The sequence below is a fragment of the Anoplopoma fimbria genome, chromosome 21, assembly GCF_027596085.1.
Source record: "Anoplopoma fimbria isolate UVic2021 breed Golden Eagle Sablefish chromosome 21, Afim_UVic_2022, whole genome shotgun sequence".
In the NCBI taxonomy this organism is placed as follows: Eukaryota; Metazoa; Chordata; class Actinopteri; order Perciformes; family Anoplopomatidae; genus Anoplopoma; species Anoplopoma fimbria.
Genome location: NC_072469.1, coordinates 16550010 through 16570021, shown reverse-complemented (window position 1 = coordinate 16570021; position 20012 = coordinate 16550010). Strand labels below are relative to the sequence as shown.

Genomic DNA, 20012 nt, shown 5'->3' with positions numbered 1-20012 from the left:
TCGTGTCGCCTGTTGCAGCCGAATAAATCCGCTTTGAAACGGGACATGTTTAGCGGCGCAGTGGAAAGCGAGCAGCTCGTCTCCGCCGCTCCCGGGGAATGGAGGAGAGCTTCCCGGTAACCAGAGCCGGACACCACACGTTGGGGTCCGACGGGAGGAAGAAAAAAAAAGAAAGAAATGTCCCCCAAGCCCAGTGTAACAGATCTATTTTCAGTTTAAAGTTGAAGCGGATGATCGCGATGAGATTCCAAGTGAAGTGGCTCCCTGAGAGAGAGCCAGCAGAGAGTGACTCACTGCTCTCAGACACACCGAGGCGCTCAGTCTCTGACAACTGACTCTCACCTCAAGTTGATTTCTTTGCTGAAGCTTGAGAGCCGGATCTCAGTGCGGCCATGAGCAGGAGCGGCTGTCATTGTTACATTTCTACAGCTGAGACACTCACTTTATTGGGACAAGTCACTGAGATCACTGCTAAATCTGACCGCCAGCATTAGTTTGTGGGGAATCTATTGGCATGAATTTATGAATTCTCTGTATGGCACAAACCAGATGGCAGTAAAATCATTTCCTAATGATGTAAAAGCACCTCCCAAAGACACTGCAAAGCAAAGTGGGTAATGGTTAACATGTTTATTTGGAGCCACTGCTGACAGATAGAGAGGCTTCCACTCTCCCCGACCATCCTCTTGTTCTTTAGAGTCATTACTCACTATATTTGATTGGTGATGTTTAAAGCTGCCACACATAGTGCTTTTAAAAGTCACATGAGGGAATTTATGGGGCCAATCAATGTCTAGGAAAATGAAACATTGCCGATCTTTGGTCCCAAGACATGACAACACCACAGTGGATGGTTAAAGGCAGAATATCGGACATGTTTGAGGCTATGTGTTTGTTTGTTTTTAAAAAAAAGAAAGAAAAAATGGAACGATGACCTCGTCTTTGAGCACTTCCAGCTGAGGTATTGGCAGCATATGAGTCAGAGAGTGAGTTTTGAAAGACGGAAATATGAACAAACGGGCCAAATTGAATTGATCAACAAAGCCAACCAAACTCCACAGATGTAAAGTACAGGAACACGGTCGTCTTGGTTAAGTTTCAGTTTACTTTGTCAGCGAAACAGTGGACAGGTTAAGGATACAGCCGAGGAGACAGCTCTTCACACAGCTGCCTCTCTCCTCCTGTGAGCCCAAGGGCAACCTGCCTTCACGGGGAACTCTTTTTCTTATTCACCCGGCGACAAGAAAGAGGAGTGCACAGTGGAAAGCTACCAAAGAGCACATCTATTCCCCTCTTATTGACTCCACACAATGACGCGGTAATGTGCTCACTCGCAATACATTTTTGAAGCTCACCTGCAAACTGTGAGGCCGTTTCCTGTCTCTTCTTCTCAAGGACTGTAAACAATAAACCCAGGCAGGGCTGCACGGTGGCTCTGTAAAAGCACAAATGAAAGGTTAGTGTGCTTAAACACCAATCTTGGGGTGTTTATTACGAGGTGTATGTGTCATACAAGATGTGCACGAGGTCAGAATGAAAGGACGATGCGTTTGAATGTGGAGGATTAGTCACACACACACACACACACACAGTCACACAATCAATCAGTGGGTTCAATAGATGGCTCTTTACCGTCGAGGCCCATAATCACGTGGCCCCGTGTTCCCATATCTCACCTCCACCCTTGTGTGCTGTTAAGTGTCTCTCTTTTTTTTCATTCTTGTCATATTTCATGATGGTTATTAGAAAATTGATGGGTAAAGCTGTTTTTGCACATCCCTGTCTGGCGGACGCCAGGCATAGAGGTATTGGATTTTTTTTTTTTTTACTCAATGAAGGGTAATGTTGCCTTCATCCGGAGGAGTGTGTTAGTGTGTGTGTGTGTGTGTGTGTGTGTGTGTGTGTGTGTGTGTGTGTGTGTGTGTGTGTTAATAGAGGGGGTGGAGGTAGAAGGAGAGGGCAGGTTATTCCTAAAGGAATATTGTGTTTAGGCCTTTGCTCCATACACTTTTATGTGTTGAGGTACCGCTGTGTCATCAAGCTGAATCTGAGATTGTAGGACTGATGAAAGTTCAGGCAAAATGTGCAGAGAGGACAGCGGTGACCTCTAGTAGTGGAGGAAGTATTCAGTATTAATGCAACAATGTAAAATACTCCTAAATGTCCTGCACTCAGAATTTTATTTAAATAAAAGTACAAAGTGATGTACTTCAAGTATTTTGGAATATTCATTCTGATGCCAATATGATGATATATATATCACGATTTTTTTCCAGACTGTTTACACTGACGTTTTCACTAAGATTAGTAGATCGTTGCAAATTATTCAGTAGGTCTGGCATTATCCTTAATCGTTCATGTAATTGATTTGACTGGATTAGCCAGTGAAGCTGACCCACCAGGACATTGTATTCATAAGACTTCTTGATTTAATCTCAATTAAAAGATTTAAGAAAGAACATCCTGATGCATGTGTAAAACAGTTTAATGTTATAGCTGGTTTATTTTTAGATATAAACTTTATATAACCCTTGTCAGTTAGCTTAATCTACACCGCGGGGCGGCTGTGGTGTAGTGGAGAGCAAGGTAGTTCTCCAATCAGAGGGTCGGTGGTTCGATACCCGGCTTCGGCAGTCGATGTGTCCTTGGGCAAGACACTTAACCCCAAGATGCTCCTGAAGGCTTGCCATCGGTGTGGACTGGATGTTGCATGAATGTTAGTTAGAGTCTGATGGTGGCACCTTGCATGGTAGCCTGTCATCAGTGTGTGAATGGGTGAATGATATGTAATGATATGTAATATACTACTGATTGTAAGTCGCTTTGTGACTGTAATGTAATGTAATGTAACATATAGAACATACCTTTTGCATGTCAAATCTTAACCTACAAAGTAACTAGTCATGTAAACTGTAAACTGGTGATTTCTGATTTGGGCAAATATATCAGCTGGTAGAAGCTTCTTGTACGCAACAGCGAAGGGTGAAAAAACATTTGTTTAAATCACAGAAACAGTCAGAATCTCATCTCACATTTCGGAGAAGAGTTTTCAGTCTTTATAATGACAAAAGTGTGTTTTCTTTGCAATCCCTTCTTCTATCAAACTTTGACTCTGTGAGCTTTCAAACTCCTACTTGCATGATATGAACACAGTAAATCGAGATGGTAACTTCAGAGCTTCTATCTTTGCTTCTTACATAAACTGCCTGACAACGCAAAGCATCCTAACTTTGGTCTGGAGGTGAGACATTGAGTAAGAGTCGTTATATATACGGGGTTCACATTGCATTATGGGATGGCTTGGAAAGGACTGAATCAGGTCAGTCTCGGCACCTTTGTGCACCTGCTCCATTTGGACTTTGTGTCAACGGTTTTATCACGCTTCTTTTCAACCCCTCCGCTCCAATCTGCTGCCGGCAGACCTCTGCTGCTTATCCAATCCTGTGCACGGTGTCCTAAAGCCATAACCCGACGCACCCACATTGAAATATCATATTAAGTTATAGAACAATACCTGAGAAGAATTACATGGAGGCATAATCCAAAAAGTGCATGATTGAAAAAGGATTAGCGAGGAGGAGGTGGGTGGGTGGGGTGGGAGAGAACGTGGCCACACAGTTTAGTGGATTTGTACTTTGCTCACAGGCTGAGAGCCGTCTGCCTCGGGCTGATTGTGAATCGGGGCCATCCCGTTCAGATTTACGTGCCGCTGCGAGTGATTTGGGATTTACTTTCTTAACAGGCGCCGTCCAGATCTGTCCTTGTTGTACGGTGTGTGTCCGTCCATGAAGTCGCTCCTCGCTGCTTTTCGGCTGGATGCGTTTGTGATAGGCAGTGGGGCTTTTTTTTTTTCTTTTTTTCGGCCGAGATTTGCAGCTCAGGGCTAGAATAAATACTGTTTCTCATTTAAATAAGAGCACTGTTTTATTACTGTTGAGAAAAAAATACAGGGACATGCCGTGGGACAGAGTTATTTTGGGGTTTAGCGGCATGCACGGGGGTCAGTTCCTGTTGCTAACGTTAATGATGACGAATGGTCTGGCCTGCCGGGCCACAGGAAAAAGACCTGCTCTCTGGGGGTTGCTCACCAAATTAGCTTTTGTCAATACCACGCTCCCAAATTGTCCTCACAGGATATGCTGACAGGAATATTGGTTACTGTAAGCGAATGTCGGAATTTGAATCCTATTGGCTTATTCATGGCGTCATTAGCATACAAGGATGAATGAGCGGTCGTGATTAGATACTGTGCCCCGCCAGAGTCCAGTCAGGTTTCAGCAGCGATCGAAAAAGAGCTCTGCAGAATCACGTTCAATGATTTGCCCATCAAGTTTCCATGTGAAGAGTACGGTTCAAGATTCATATTGTACGACCCATAGAGAGCTTTTTCGTAACCACGTTAAAAGGAAAAATGACCTCTTTTATGTGGATGTCCGATCAGTGTTGATGGTGAATGTAGTCAACTGAACCAATATATGCCCCAGTGTGTGCTATTCGGACTGGGAAAACTGGGATTTTCCATCAACCCTGATTGGACATCTACATAAAAGTTAGCGCATTTAAATCTGGTCACTGAAAGAATCAACAGGAACAAAGCACTGCATGAATTTAAATGGGCTTCCAACGCTTCTGACTCAAATCAAACTACATTGCATTATGGGATCTACGTTTTTGTTATTTTAATTCAAGGTGACAGCCAGCGAAGTATCAAAAGTGGAGGCGAAAGACCCTGAGTTCCCTCACCAACGGTCCAAAAAGCTTAATATTGTACTTTTTTTCTAAAGTCAGGTTGTGGCTGTTCATTTATTAATCCAACAATCTCCTGTGATTTCCAGGAAGATACAGAGGGAGCTGTGTGAAACGAGCTGAATGGCTGTGGAGAGCTGAACACTGTTCTCAGCTTTCTAAAGGCTGACACCTCAAGAGAAAACCCACATCGATACTGTCACGTCAAAAAAACACATAAGTGCATGTTGTGTATTTCTTTGACTGAGGTTCACATTGTCACTTACGTCTTTATTGAGTAACTTGAAATCACTCCATTGACCACTGTAGTCTGCCACAACCCTATCAGCACGTGTTTCTCTTCATCCCTGCTCTGCTCTCACCAAAGCACCAGAACAGTGTAAACACAAGCTGGAAACTGTGTACCACTGTGCTTGGCTATTATTACTGTTGGGGTTATATTGTACTCCGTTGTATGTGTTTCCGTCTGCTGAGTGACTATGACGTTTGTGTCCGTAGATGCTCCCAGTGGTTGACTGTTATATATGAGTCTCTCCTTGGGCTGGTTCCTTTCTCACCTGTGTACATAAAGTAAGAATATGAAATAAAAAACAATGGCCTGCGCTCTCACAGTGCTCCGCAGACGTCAGCGCCCCGAGTTAGGATGGTTACACATTGTACAGAGGGAGTTTAGGCCGTCGGGGCCGTTAACTGTTGGTGAACTCAGGTAGGTTTTAAAGGATCTGGAAGGAGTAATCTGGTTCAGTGCATTTGCTTTTAAATGTATTGTTTGACTTTATGCATTGAAACTAAACATTGTATCTACTCTTTTGTTGCATGTGACACCTGTTTAAAGCCTGTTTATGTTGGATAAGTTTATTGTTGGAACAATATTTTAATGCTGCCTTCAGGGTTGGATATGTCTTTCCTGAAAAGAGAGACGTTTACCTGGTTGTATTAATATCCTTCGACTTGCTTTTTAAGATTAAGATTGGACAGTAAGAAAACAGCTTTTTAAGACATGTAAGAAAAGATGATGCTATCATCTAATTTTGAAGGCTGTTCTCGTGCAGCGTTGGTAGCTAAACCTACGAAAATGAATGCTCTGTAATTCATAGAAATCCCACAAAATCAATTTGAAACTAAGTATTTCACGCTCTTTTCCTAAACCTAACTGTGTAGTTTTGTTGCCTAAACCTTAATAACTTGTTTCCTGTGAAGACAGAAGTTTATTTTGAAAAGACTGTATGCACGTAATGAGTGGAATTAGCCATGTGCTGCTGTACTTAGTAGGGAAATGCACAAACATGATTAACTTTTTCGTAAGCTATCATACAAACCATTTTATGAAAATACGTTTTAACTGAACATCAGGCATAATATAAAGTGCTCAGCATAAAACAACAGAGGAAACAATGAAATAAAACCTGTGAAAATTGTGTTATATCTTAAAATGGTTCATACTGTTTTCTGTCAGACTTATCTTAACTCTAAAAGGAAGAATAGGATAAAATCCAGAAGTGCCACGCTGACACAATCTGTAAACAGAAAAGCTCCAAATATACCCAAGATTATGAAATTGTGATGTCATTTATTATACTAAACATATCCCTTTTTCCTACCCACTAATCGTGACTTTCCTAGTCAAACAGTTGGAACACAGGTTCCAAAGACACCTGCATATAGTCACTCCAGTTCAGCGAGTCCTGGGCTGTGTGGTCTCTCAGTGTCGTTCAACAGTCCCGCATTGAACAATGAGTCTTGAAATCAGTGAGATTAAGCACATTGTCTATCGATCGGCTCCTAAATTGCTGCGCGATACAAGACAAATAATCTCATTTTAAGTTCCACCACTTGTTTCTAATGGTTTCCGAACCATCTCGGGCAGGAATGGATCACAATAAGTTAGCGTTTAGCAGTGGGTTTGCATGCAGGAGCGTGATTCTGGGCTTAACAGTGGCTGCCTGGGCTGCATTTGACATTTCCATTCTTAGAAAACACCTTCCTCTGTGCCGTGTACAGGGCTCTTTTTTTTTTTTGTCACATGCAGAAGGAGGTATTCAGACACTGTGAGTGCACATTAGGCCAGCTGAAAGTGTAGAATTCAGTTTGGTTTGTTGTCTCTCTGGCACAAAAGTGCTTCTTGGGCAACAAAGAGACCACCTCATACTGTACAGCACTTCTCACAAGAGAGCAATGACCTGTGAACAATTTCTGTTTGACATTTGAGAACAAGGATCTGACCTTGTTCAGACCTGGTCACATCCAGGGCCTTTAAGCCAGTCTGACTGCTTGACTTTTAAAAGGAAAGAGTCCGTGCACATGGGTTACATACTGTAGAACAGCTGCAACATCTCACAGCCATAAAATGTGGAGCTCTGGATTTCAAACATGCTTGAACCTTGTGTTTCATTAAAGTGTCCCTAAAAACAAAACAAACTGAAAGCTGTTCCAGTGATCACTGCTATTGCAATGATACTGAAAGCCATGTTTAGCAATGCCATGTATGAAACAAACCAGGGAGCCAATGGTCTGGTATAAATGGCAAAACAAGTGGGTTATTAAACGTCATATTACCGTTTCTTCTTCCCTTTTCACTGTTCTCAAACGCTGTCATCTTAAACCAAGCCAAGATTTGAACTCTGACATTCCACAGACGTACTAACACTCGCTTTAAACGACCATCAAACTTATTTGTTAGTTTAGACAAAAAGTAATGATTGTTAGTTACACAAGGAGCAATATGAAACTAAACGCAAGTCCAGTTTGTTGGCTCTTTATAGAGCTGCCTGGACTCTACAGCTGAAATACAGTATATGCTGTGAACGTAGAGAGTTATCGACAAGCTTCTACTTCTTCTGATCTAACTGTACACCCATCACCTGCATCATGAGTTTGATTGCTGTACTGTCTATCGTTTGAAGCCGCTGTCGCTTTACACTCACGTAACTGAGAATCTCTTGTCTGAAGGTGTTTGTTTTCCAAATCAGTCATCAGTGTTGAGGCAGTCATGATTGATTTCCCCATCATGTCTCATGTTTTAATGTCAAGTCTTTCCTTTGCTTCACACGCCTTATAATAAGGAACTAATGTCTCACACAAACACCACAATCATACTCAGATGGAGGATAATGGAGTTAAAGTGCCAGATCTTCCACGTTAAGAAGAAAAGTTTTCCCTATAAATTATGACCATAACTAATAGTCAATCAGCATGTTTTATGTCATTCGGAAAAGGCAGCTAGCAGTGTGTGTATTCTATCAGATTTCTCCTCATTCACACACAGTCGTTTTTTACTCTTCTTCATAGGCTCTGAATTTTGCAATATAGTTCATCCAAGTGGAAACCAGAGGCGATAAGTTTGCTGTTCAAAATGTGACTCGGCTGGTATTCACACTTTCTCAAAAATCACAGACAATGCCTCTGATTTGTAGAGAATATACTGCAGTGTAGCTTGTTATTAATTTCCACTGTGTTCATTACAGAGTGGGTGCACAAGTACCGATGACACTGAAACAGATGAACACCATATTTCAAATGATGATGGGGTGTGAAAGATGGATTATCATCTCACATTTTCTGGAATCTATTTGTGTTTAATATCTACTGTATAATTAGAATGCAGATAAGACTTACTCACATGTTGTGCTTGACTTCAATGCACACTGAGAAAGAGTTAATCAATGCACAGCATCTACTTTATTTACCTTAAGATTGAATCAACACATTGTCTTTGGTTTTTCAGGAAAAACAAACCCCAGAAAAGTTCTTGTTGAAAAAAAAATGGTTGTGTAAGATTATCATTTAGGACTGGATTCATTATTGGTATCATATCTATTGTTACAAATACTACAAAAGAGCAGTACAGTCGGTTAGCAGGTCAATGCCAATACTGAAATTCTTATCAGATTAACAGCGAATTATATCAGTTTAAATATAATAAGTATTCTTTTTTTTCAACTTAATGTCACTGTTTTTTTATAGATACGTTTTTCTAATGTTTTATTGAAATAGGTAGACTAAGAGATCTTTATAAGCTTATGAAAATTCTATTTTGTTTAAATGTATTTATCAATTTAGCAAGGAACATTGTTGCTGTTATGGTGGCCCCTCTAATGTCAATGAAACCCCAACATCAACATTTTTATGATCACTATCAGTATTGCTAATGATCTCACATAAAAAACATGTGTATTAATATAATAAAAGAGGTATAGATACTAAACGCAGTGCAGTTCTCCTGAATGAGGACAGTTTACTCTCGGTACAGAGATTTAATAGGAGTGTTTAAACCTGCAGATTCCTGGTGGAGAGTTACAGATGAAAGAATGAAGATGTTAAAAATAACTATCGTAATGTTGACACATGCTTGGGATTCTCTCTGGAGTTATTAAATACTATGCATTCAGTCAGGACTCATGACACATGAAACAGTTTATTAGAGTGAGGCTGCCATTTCCTTTAATAATGAACGTAGTTAGTAAACAATTCTCTTTGAAACACATCAGCTCACCAAACTCTAATCAAACTCCCTGCAAAATAATCTGCCAAAATCCAACCCCATTTATTGTAGACAGACTCTAAAATAATATAAAAAGTGGATCAATGACCGATCAGTCCACAGATAACATTTTTGTGTTCAATAAATGGCTGACAAATTAGTTGAGGTGGCTTTCAAACGATTAACTTTTATGAATAAAAAGATTTATCCTTGATGTTGTTTATGTTAAAAACGTATCCTCAATATCCTCATGGTCAGAAAGGATATACTTTATGTATTATTGTCTTTGCTATTTAGCATAATGCTACATTAGAATTAAAACTTTAGATAGTCAGTGGTTTCTGGCAACAGACGAGAGTGTGTCCTTGTTTTAGAAAAAAATAATGAGCCAATTTAGTTTGTTATTAAAAACTGAAAACCAGCCAATGTAAAATACCTCCTGCCTGACTGCAGCTAGTCCAAGTCAATATATCAGTCTAATCCTCATTTGAATGCAGCATTTCCATCAGATTCCACACAATATGCATGATTCAATTCATTAGAATATCAGATATCTGAAGCATGGCATTGAATTTATTCACCGACTTCTAAAACCTCAGATGAAACCTGCCTCGCTGGAATTCACAGAGCTGAACACCCACTTTAAGTTTCTTGTGATGGTAAAATATTGTTTCAAATGCTTTTCCACCCCAACAATAATAAAACTGTTAAAATGTTAATAACAAAAGCTTAAATTATGAGGTGATTAATTAGCTAAAATCAAAAAAATCAATTGGCAGCTGTTTTGACAAGTGTTGAACGGACTTCAGAAATACCAAACGTTCCCTCGCTCCAGCTCTAAACTGTAAGGATTTGCTGTTTTTCTCTGACTGTATTAGAATAGTAGTAAGTATTCGTATTAATAGTATTAGTAACCGTATTATTAATAGTAAATCAACAATCTTTGGGTTTGTTTGTTTTTCCCCATTTTATGACATTTTAAAAGACCAAATGATTAATTGAGAAAAGAACGGTTGGTTATTCAGTTCTACTGCAACGCCGTGGTATACAATGGGTCATAAAAGCTGTAAACTGAATACACGGTATGCAAAACAATAAGCATCAGTGTTGGATTTCACAAGCACATACTAGTCTGGTTGAGTGAGGTTAATGAAAATGTTTAAAATAAAAGGATGTTAAGGACATTATATGTACTAATGTACAAGTCAAATTATTTATTAGGTGTAAAAACAAGCATAAACACAACAGGACTCCAACCTTAAGAAACATGTTTTGCAATTCACATACTGACTGTAGTGCCGTGTGTGCTGGTCTACTCAAAAAAAAAAAAAAAAAGCACTACATGTTTTGGAGAGATGGGTCAAAACCTAAGTTTGCATGAGCATGTGTCTGTCAGCTGAGGGCCCAAGTGAGACCTATTTTCACCTCATAGTTTTAAGGTAATTGCTTCCACTTGTCCCAAACCCCAGTGAGCAGGCTGGACATCTTTGTGACAGATGACATTAGAAGGCCTTTGAGTGTGTTGCCTGGTGATTAAACTGTAACATGTAACTATGACTGGGCTTCACTGCTCCAGTCTGGGATGGAAAAAGTCTTGGACTGTTTTTTCTGCTCTCCTATGGTGTAGTCCACGTGGATACATATATGTCTGGCGCTTTCCTCCGAGGGGAACATGCTGATCTCTCCGGTGACCACCGTGTCTTGCACCACGTCCACCGGAGCGTCGAGGTACAGCACCGCCTGCTTCCAGTGCGTCTCCGCTTTGAACGGGGACGTGGAGAGCACGAGCGCCTGCGGTTTGTCCGGGCAGGGGAAAGTGACCGTGAAGTAGACGCAGAACGCGTTCACCGCCGCCGAGCCGAACGACTCGCACCTGAACCTGCCCGTCACCGACCGCAGCTCCTCCACGGTGACCGAGTACAGGTCGAGCTCGGCGAAGCGGGCCGGGTGGGAGAGCACGTCCTCCACGGTCACAGAGTTGACCGTGATGTCGGAGTTCATGATGCACCTCCGGGCGAAGTCGGACATGGAGGACATGTCGACGCCGTACTGGTCTTTGACGGTGTACCAGAAATGGAGGCGGTCCTCCACCACCGGGTCGCTGATGGGTGTGATGTAGAGCTCGGCCTTGCTGGGGAGGATGACGCCGCCCGGCTTCAGCCACTTATCCCGCGCGTAGAGGACCGAGTTGAGCATGGACTCGTGCAGGAGGGCATACCCCATCCACTCGCTCACTATGACCTCCACCATCTCCGGTAGGTCCACCGTCTCCACTGTGCCTCGGATTATCGCGATTTTGTCCTCCATATTGTTCTGTTTGACTATTTCCACAGCCTGCTCGGCGATAGAACAGGCTTCCACGGCGTAGACCTTCTTAGCACCGGCTTGAACACAGAACATGCTCAACACGCCGGTTCCTGCCCCGACGTCCAGTACTACTTTGCCCCGTATGGACTCACTGTTCCTCAGTATGGCCATTCGGTACGTGTTAGTCCGGACCTGGTCCGCTATCATTTCCTCATGGATGGTCACATCCGTGTAGCTGTCAAAGTACAGTCTGTCCTGCCGGGTTTTGTCCAATTTTCTTTTCTTAACGACATGAGACATCTTCTCGTGTCTGGCGCTGCTGCAACCTTACAGTGTTTGGTTGCGCTACTTCCGCATTGTTACATCTGGAACTTGTAGTTTCCCGCTGCTCGCAATACGAGAGACGCGTGGTTAAATAGACTACAACTCCCACGACCAAACAACAGTGACGCGGTGGTCGGTTTGCTGCATTCACTGACAGGGTAGAAACGGCACAAAGAGCTTATGACGGGGTTCAGTTTAAGATGTGGCACTGGGGGATAAAGCCAGTGGCTATGCCTTCATAAAACAACTATTGTTTGCACAAATAGGCCTAAATTGAAATTCCTCAACACTAAGTTCACATTGAGAAACTTGGGACTTTTTTTTTGTTTTTATACCCTTCTTTTAATTAATCTTCTGTAACAGTACACTAGTGTCCCCCTGTGTTTATTTTCATGAGGCTACAGTTTATTATTGGACACAATATTACAGTGGTTATAGAACTGATATGCACTCAGCTGTGATTGAAGAACACAGGGAATGGCTAGAATAACCAAAGCTACATCATTTAAAAGGTGACACTCACCTGAAAGTAAATTAAAAAGTTTCCACAAGATAATTAAATTACCTCCACTTGTATGCTTTTTTTCCCCCTTCAAATTATAGGATGTACTTTTTGAGACTTAATATTTAGTTTCAATAATAAATAATAAAATGATTTGCCTCAGTTAAGCTTTCACTGCTGGTTGGAAACTGAGAGTCTAAAAACAAAATCACTCGAGACAATTATGCAATATTGAAAAATTGAAAAATCAAACCTCTGATAAGCTTAATTTTTTTTAAATGGCAGAATATATTTGGTTGTGCAGTATCAACTTGAACTGGTGTTTTTGGAGATCTGCCTCTTTTAAAGCGGTATAGTATTCGCATATCTTGTGCTTCAGCTGCAGCTGTCTTCAGTCCCTTTAGCCTCAGTGTGTCTCTAATCTACGGTAAAAAAGACTCAAATCATTTTAAGAGTAAGTTTAAATGTTTAATAAATCCCAATTGCTGTGTTCAGTAACATTGAAAAGTGTGTCCTTAGCTAACTTTAAAGGTTTTCTCTTTGACAAGTCACGGTTTAGTGTATGTACCATTTTATATATATATATATACACAAGCAAATTCAGCATCATAAAGCAGACCTTCAAATGTGTAAGCATTTACTTTCACCATCACACACCTCATTGTTTATAATGACCAAGATATTACTTACAAGCCTACAAGTAAGTGCTCCGTGAAGAAAGCTGGAGTCACCTGAACTTCTTCATCACCACACGCTAAAAAGATGACATTTTAGTTGTAACCTGTTGCTTGCCAATACGCAAATCAGTTCAAGAATATTAGTACTGTATGGTTTGAAGGTAATATTCCAAAAGCCTTTTTTATTTACCAGCCAAGACTTTGTACCTGTGCACCGCATGATGCTTGACGATTCTGATTCTTGATACAGTGTCTTCTTGTCATATTGCCTTTGCAAGGTTTTACGTTTCAGAGTAAGGAAATCGACATTATCTCCAGCATTTCCCTCCATTTAATTATCATAGGGTCCAATCATATACAGTAGACCTACTGTACAGTGTGTATCTCATAACAAGCTGCACAACACAGCATGGCCATTACCAGTTCTGAGCTCTCCCCTAAGTTCTGGCAGGCAGCACACAGCTGCCTGTGTCTCAGCTCTCCTCTCCTCTAGACAGTCCTGTGGGACCCTTTTCACTCTGTTTCAGAGATATTTGGCAAAAGCTACTGGACAAATGAGCAGGAGCTGTATCCCATTCCATAAAGATGAGGGAAAAAAGAGAGAAGGAAGCAGGAGTTTGAGATGAGAAGTACAGCAAGATGCTGTGTTTTGTTGTTTTCAAGACACGCTTTTAAAGCGAGAAGGCAGCCCAGTGAAATGCAGGAGATGTGAAATAATAGCATTGCGCAATAACAAGAAAATGTTGCTGGCAAATGTGTGTGTTTGTTGCCGGATAGGTGGGTGTATGTGTGTGCATTCGCATTTACACGCTTCTTCTAAATTTGGATCCAATGCTGCCTTTCAAGCGCAAGCACTCCTGGGAAAATTTGTGCATTTAATAATTCAGCCTTTTCAAAATGATATCGAGAATAAAGCAGGGAAATAATTCTGCATGAACTGATATGTTTTCAGCTTGAGTAATGGAAACAGCAAGCATCAAGGGGAAATGAGCCATACCTTTGTAGTAAACAACAATTGTTTGCACAAATAGGCCTAAGTTGAAATTCCTCAACAATAAGTTCACATTGAGAAACTTTGTTTTTTTGTTTTTATACCCTTCTTTTAATTAATCTTCTGTAACAGTACACTAGTGTCCCCCTGTGTTTATTTTCATGAGGCTACAGTTTATTATTGGACACAATATTACAGTGGTTATAGAACTGATATGCACTCAGCTGTGATTGAAGAACACAGGGAATGGCTAGAATAACCAAAGCTACATCATTTTAAGGTGATACTCGCCTGAAAGTAAATAAAAAAGTTTCCACAATATAATTAAATTACCTCCACTTGTATGCTTTTTTTTCAAATTATAGGATATACTTTTTGAGACTTAATATTCAGTTTCAATAATAAATAATACAATGATTTGTGCATTTAATAATTCAGCCTTTTCAAAATGATATAGAGAATAAAGCAGGGAAATAATTCTGCATGAAATGATATGTTTTCAGCTTGAGTAATGGAAACAGCAAGCATCAAGGGGAAATGAGCCATACCTTTGTAGTAAACACTGACTTGATATTCAAAGCTCCAGTTTTTCCCTTTTGGATATATTTGATTTATGTTAAACCAGAAACACAATAACACCAGACATTATCTAAAGATGCAGTGTAATCCTAAAGTGAGCCAAATATCAAAGCCGGACGCCCACGACCGACTGGTCAAAAAGCACAATTGGACCGAGTGCAAAGGCAGAATGGAAATATACAATAGCATAGATTACTGGACCGTGAAAAACAGACAGTGGAATTCAAATTGTGAGTCACTTGGCAAGAGGCGATGTAGCCAGTAGACATAACAGACAGAAAAGCAGCTGTTGGCCATGTCGTCCTCTCCTCCTCTCAAGCTTCAGGTAGAACTGCTGCCAGGCCCAGACACAGCCAACAATCAGCTCCCACTGAGACGCCTGGCACGGTTCAGCTTTATCCTTAAAGTAAGTAAATGACAATGCCTCTGTATTCATGCAGAGAGAAGTCAGCTATGCAGCGAGTTCTTACAGCTGATCCAGGTTTAGGGCAGGACGTGCAGCACAGCTGGGTTAGAATTACCCGGTTAGATCATCACTATGATTATGGGGAACCAGGTTAAGATGTCTTTCCCATATCATTTATCATATATCATATCTTTCCCATATCAAAGTGTTTAAATTGGCACAGAAACATCTCAAGCGTCGCTCTCTGCACAAAAAGGCTGCAGTCCAATCGGAACACCTTGTCTGCTGAGGTAAACCGGCAACCCTTGACCAAATTAAGCTTGACCAAAATAGCTTATGCTAAATTTGAAATGTTCAAATTACCAACTTTTACTCAGTGAGGTTTTTATCTGCGCTTCATTGATGTATTACCTAATTTTCAATTAATACCACAGTTTGAACTCGTAACTCACAATATGTCCTTTTTTTTAATCCACTTGCTACAATTTATTTTGTCTTAGTTTTGTTCTGTGCCCTTTTCTTTTATAGTGCTATTTATTTTTTGGCTAAAAAACTATGCAGGGCTCACGAAAAAGCAATATTCTGAATCGATGACAGCATCCTGCAATAGAAAAGTGTACTCTCACGAACATTTTGATTCATAAGTTTACCTCGTGGGAATATTATCTCTTTGTTTTTTATTGGACACTACACTGACCGCTAAGCTAAAAAAGGTAGGGAAATATTCTGTTTGAATTTAATAGTCATTGAATTTAATATTAATCCAAATTTTAATGGGATTAATATTAAATGAATATTGCCAGCACGGCAATCATTTGTCATAATGATTACAAGGTCAAAAGTATTATTAAATAATTATATAAATAAATAATCAAACGTGTGCTTTCATGTATTTGATTGGCCAGAGCGATGCTTTTGCAGATTATTTTGCATTGCGTTATGGCAAAAGTTCAGCCAGGTTTAACAAAGCGAATCCTGGATGACAACCAATATCAGTTTTTCAAAAATTCTCAATATCTAAATTTGACTGTTTCTACAATATCTGCACATGGCATATATGATATGATGAAGGGAATGATCCTGGTATACTGGGTTATTGTTTTGCACATCTCTGTTGTTCAGCAAGTCCCCCGTTATGTATGTGAACAGAGCCCCTTTCCTTGGACTACAATCTAGTCCCAAACACTGCCTGTGAAATCTGAATACCTCCCAATTCTCAAATGAGGGAAAGATTATTTTAAAAAGCCACATATTTGCACAGCTCATCCTCTTTAATTAAACTTGGCCAATTCCTGTTTGCGCATCTAAATCACAGCCCCACATCCAACTGATGGGTCTTATGATCGGGTCCAAGGAAGGGCAGAGGAGTGCTTGAGCGTGTGTCCTTATTGTGTGTGTGTGTGTGTGTGCTCTATTTGTGCCTGAAACTTGATGTGTAAATCCAGAGGTAATGCTGACGGAGGGAGAGATGGAGGAGAAAGCAGCGACACGAGTTGGTGGCGGGACTAGTGGAAGCCCAATCACTGGACAATGAGGGGTGTCGTGGCAAAATCGATAAACCAGCTTTCATTTTTTTCATCTTTCTCCTCCCTCGAGCTATAAAAGTTGAGTTATGGATACATGCTGTGAGTGTGTGTCCCTTAAATAGAGAGACAACTTGTTTTGATATTGTTAAGAGAGAGAAAGTGGGAGGATATATGCGTAGTAAAACAAAGACACTGAAATAAACAAGTGAATAGATGTCTAAAGAGCGGAGAGGGATAAAGGGGAAGCGCAGTGTGGGCTGTTTGTACTAGAAGCCCATCAGCAGCTGCTCTTCTTTTTGGCCAGCTGCTGTCAGCATGCACTGCCTCATGGGAAATGCCTGCGTCCTGTCAGTATTACTGGACCTGTCAGATGCTGCAACACACACACACACACACACACACACACACACACACACACACACACACACACACACACACACACACACAACACACACAATAACCCATCCTTGCATACTTAGATATGTAAACACGCATGCATAGCAACCTGCACAAACAGCATGCAGAGGCCAGTTCAACCAACAGTAGCATGGCACGCACATGCACATACTGTACATAATATATATATATATATATATAAAATAAATATATACGTGCACACACACAGCCACCAGTTTTGGTTTCATGATCACCCATTGCAGAGGAAGGCAGACTGCTGAGCAACAAATACAAAGGTGCAATGGCTTCATATTGATCGCTCCCGGGATCAATACCAGGCTACTTTGATATCTCACTTCCAGAGAAAAGAGCCCACATGTGTGAATGCTGGTGTGTCAGAACGCACTTCCTATCTCTTACTGGATTCCTTATTCACCTGTTTCTCACAGCAAACATGATTCATCTCACCCAAAAGACAGTTTCACGCATGGATCCATCTGGATGCCTTCTCCAAGTGTGTGTTATCTGTTTTCATGCTTTGACATCTCCCTATACGGACACAGTGTGTGCCAGTACTTATCAGTGGGAAAAGTTATAACAACGGCCAGAGAAAATATTTCCTGCCCTAGGCGTTCTTCATTCCCCTTGTTTGTACAGTCCACGAACCTCACACACACACACCACCCCCAAGCCTTCCTCCTTCCTATTGCCCCAACCAATCACTTTACAGGATCTTGGCCTGTCAATCCAGAGCCCCGGTAATCAATTCATTAATTACATCCCCTTTCCCTGCAGACTCCCTTCCCTCATGCCACCCCAGTATCAGTTACATTACACTGCAATTAGATTAAATTACTAAGAACAACCTGCATGTGACAGCCGTTATGGCAGCGTCGGGGGTATTATGCTGACTCCACGACAAACCCACTGCGCAATTTGTAAAATGGAAATATTGTCTGCTCGTTAATGGAGGGTTATTTGATAAGTACAGAAATGAGGAGATGCTGTAATAGTCCCATCAGGACTCTGCAAATAACAATCACAAAGTCTGAGGTTGTCATGCTGCTTGAACATCATATTTTACAATATCATACTCACATAAAACAAGGTCTATTATCGCTAACTGTTATGTTAAATAATTTGTTTAACAATCAAAGATAAAGAAGTCTTTAAGACACGTCCTGAGAGGATAAGTTTGGAATAATGGAAAACACTGATTTGCTTCTTTCAGACAGTCAGGTGATCAATCACACTCTCATGTCTGTGCTCTTATTATAAAGCTAGAGTCAGCAGGTGATTAGCTTAGCTTAGCATTAAGACTTGAAACTGGCTTTGTTCAAATGTAAAAACAATCTGTTAAGCATCGGCTCTGACTAACATATATATATGTTATACATAATATGTTTAAGATCGTTTGCATTTCTGTTTGGGTACATCTTAAACAAACTATATGACGATGTGTGATGTTAGTGAGCTACAGAGTAAACAACATAAGGCAATTTTGAGGTTGATAACAAATAATACAAAAAAAGAAATAACTATAATACACTGATAGTGCCTAGAAAATATGCTGTACATGGCTGGTAATTTATACAAAGTGAGTAGAGGTGCTGTTGTTTGTTTTAGACTAACGAAACAGCCAGGTTAGCTATTTGGCTTTATGCTAAGCTACAAACCCGCTGGCTAGTTTCATATTTAGCTATCAATCTTTTCATCCAGCTCTCCGCATGAAAGGCAAAAAAAGTATTTCCTAAAATGTCTAACTTTTCCTAAAACAAGAGTCCACGAGGGGGTGTCTTGTTGATGTACATTTGCTTATATGGAAGATTGTAAGCTGATTGATACCAAAAGTCTATGGAGTTTAGATAAACGAAAGAATTGTACAAACAGAGTATATAGATATCTGACCTGATGATGGTGCCAGATGAAATTCAGGGCATCAAAGTCACAGGGCTTCATCCTCTTGGCACCATGAATCTCTGTACACATTTTCACAACATCCGTCCAATGGCTATTGAGGTTTTCAGTCTGATCCAAAGTGGTGGACCGTCTGACTGAGTGACATTTTCCATCACTGGAGCCACGCTAAGTTTGGCTCAAAAAGGTCTAAAGCTCTGTAGACAGTCACTGGAATCTGCGAATTAAGTAGAATGTGCTTGTGATACCATACAACAATAAATTAAGCTTTTAAGTTACTTTTTTTTTTTTTTACACAGCTCTTTCAAAAAGCATTCTTTTCCTCGGCTGGATTCTGTGCACTAGGAACCACTGCATTTATCAGACACATGCAACACCAGACACCAACAACCTGCTTCATCAATAGAGCCATGATTTCTATTGGTGAATGTCTGTAAATGTTAAAATCATTTTGTTTGAGAGAATACTTCACATTTTTCAGACTCGTTCGTCTTAGATGAATCATAATTCCACAGCAGAGCCAGCCTTTTATTGTAAATTCCCTAATAATGGATGAGTAAAATCCTGGTGGGACTAATATATGCAGACACAGGTTTGTTGTTAGGCGTCTGGGACTTTCTGCTCAGAACAGTTGTGTTCAGTACAAGGCAGGATTGCCTGATAATCCTCTTTCGTACGTGAGACTTGGTCTCTTCTACTTCTACAATAACATCAGGACGAGGACTATGGATCACCAACGAGCCACACCAACTGCAGACCACTAAGAAATCAATTCTGACGCGATTCCTTTTCTATGAGAGGCAAGTAATTCACTTGTGGTGCAAAGCAAGCACGCAATGTGAGGCAAAGGACAAGAGATGAGTAGAAAATTCAGCCAACTTCATGCAAATGCATGCTGTGTTTGCCATGAGAGGATCAATCCATTTGGCCAAAGAGGATGACATTTTGTGTAATGCTTCTTGCAGCTTTCACACACCTTCTCATGTCGAGGATGTTAGAGCTGTAAGAGCCTATTCTCTGTAGCTGTGGGGGAAACCAACGAAGGAGCAAAGTCTTGCCACTGGATTAACACAAGCTATTAAGACATATACCAGTTAACTCAATAAAAGGGAATAGTACGACACTTTTTGGCCAGTAAGCTTTTGTCAAATGACAAAATCC

At 40.7% G+C, this 20012-nt stretch overlaps 1 protein-coding gene across 1 annotated transcript; it reads right to left on the bottom strand.

The window, feature by feature from the left end:
• Positions 1-10095: 10095 nt before the first annotated feature.
• Positions 10096-12020, bottom strand: prmt6 (protein arginine methyltransferase 6). Its single transcript, XM_054623089.1, has one exon. It carries the CDS (start codon positions 11831-11833, stop codon positions 10778-10780), a length of 1056 nt encoding a protein of 351 aa, XP_054479064.1. The 5' UTR covers positions 11834-12020; the 3' UTR covers positions 10096-10777.
• Between the last annotated feature and the right edge of the window lie 7992 nt (positions 12021-20012).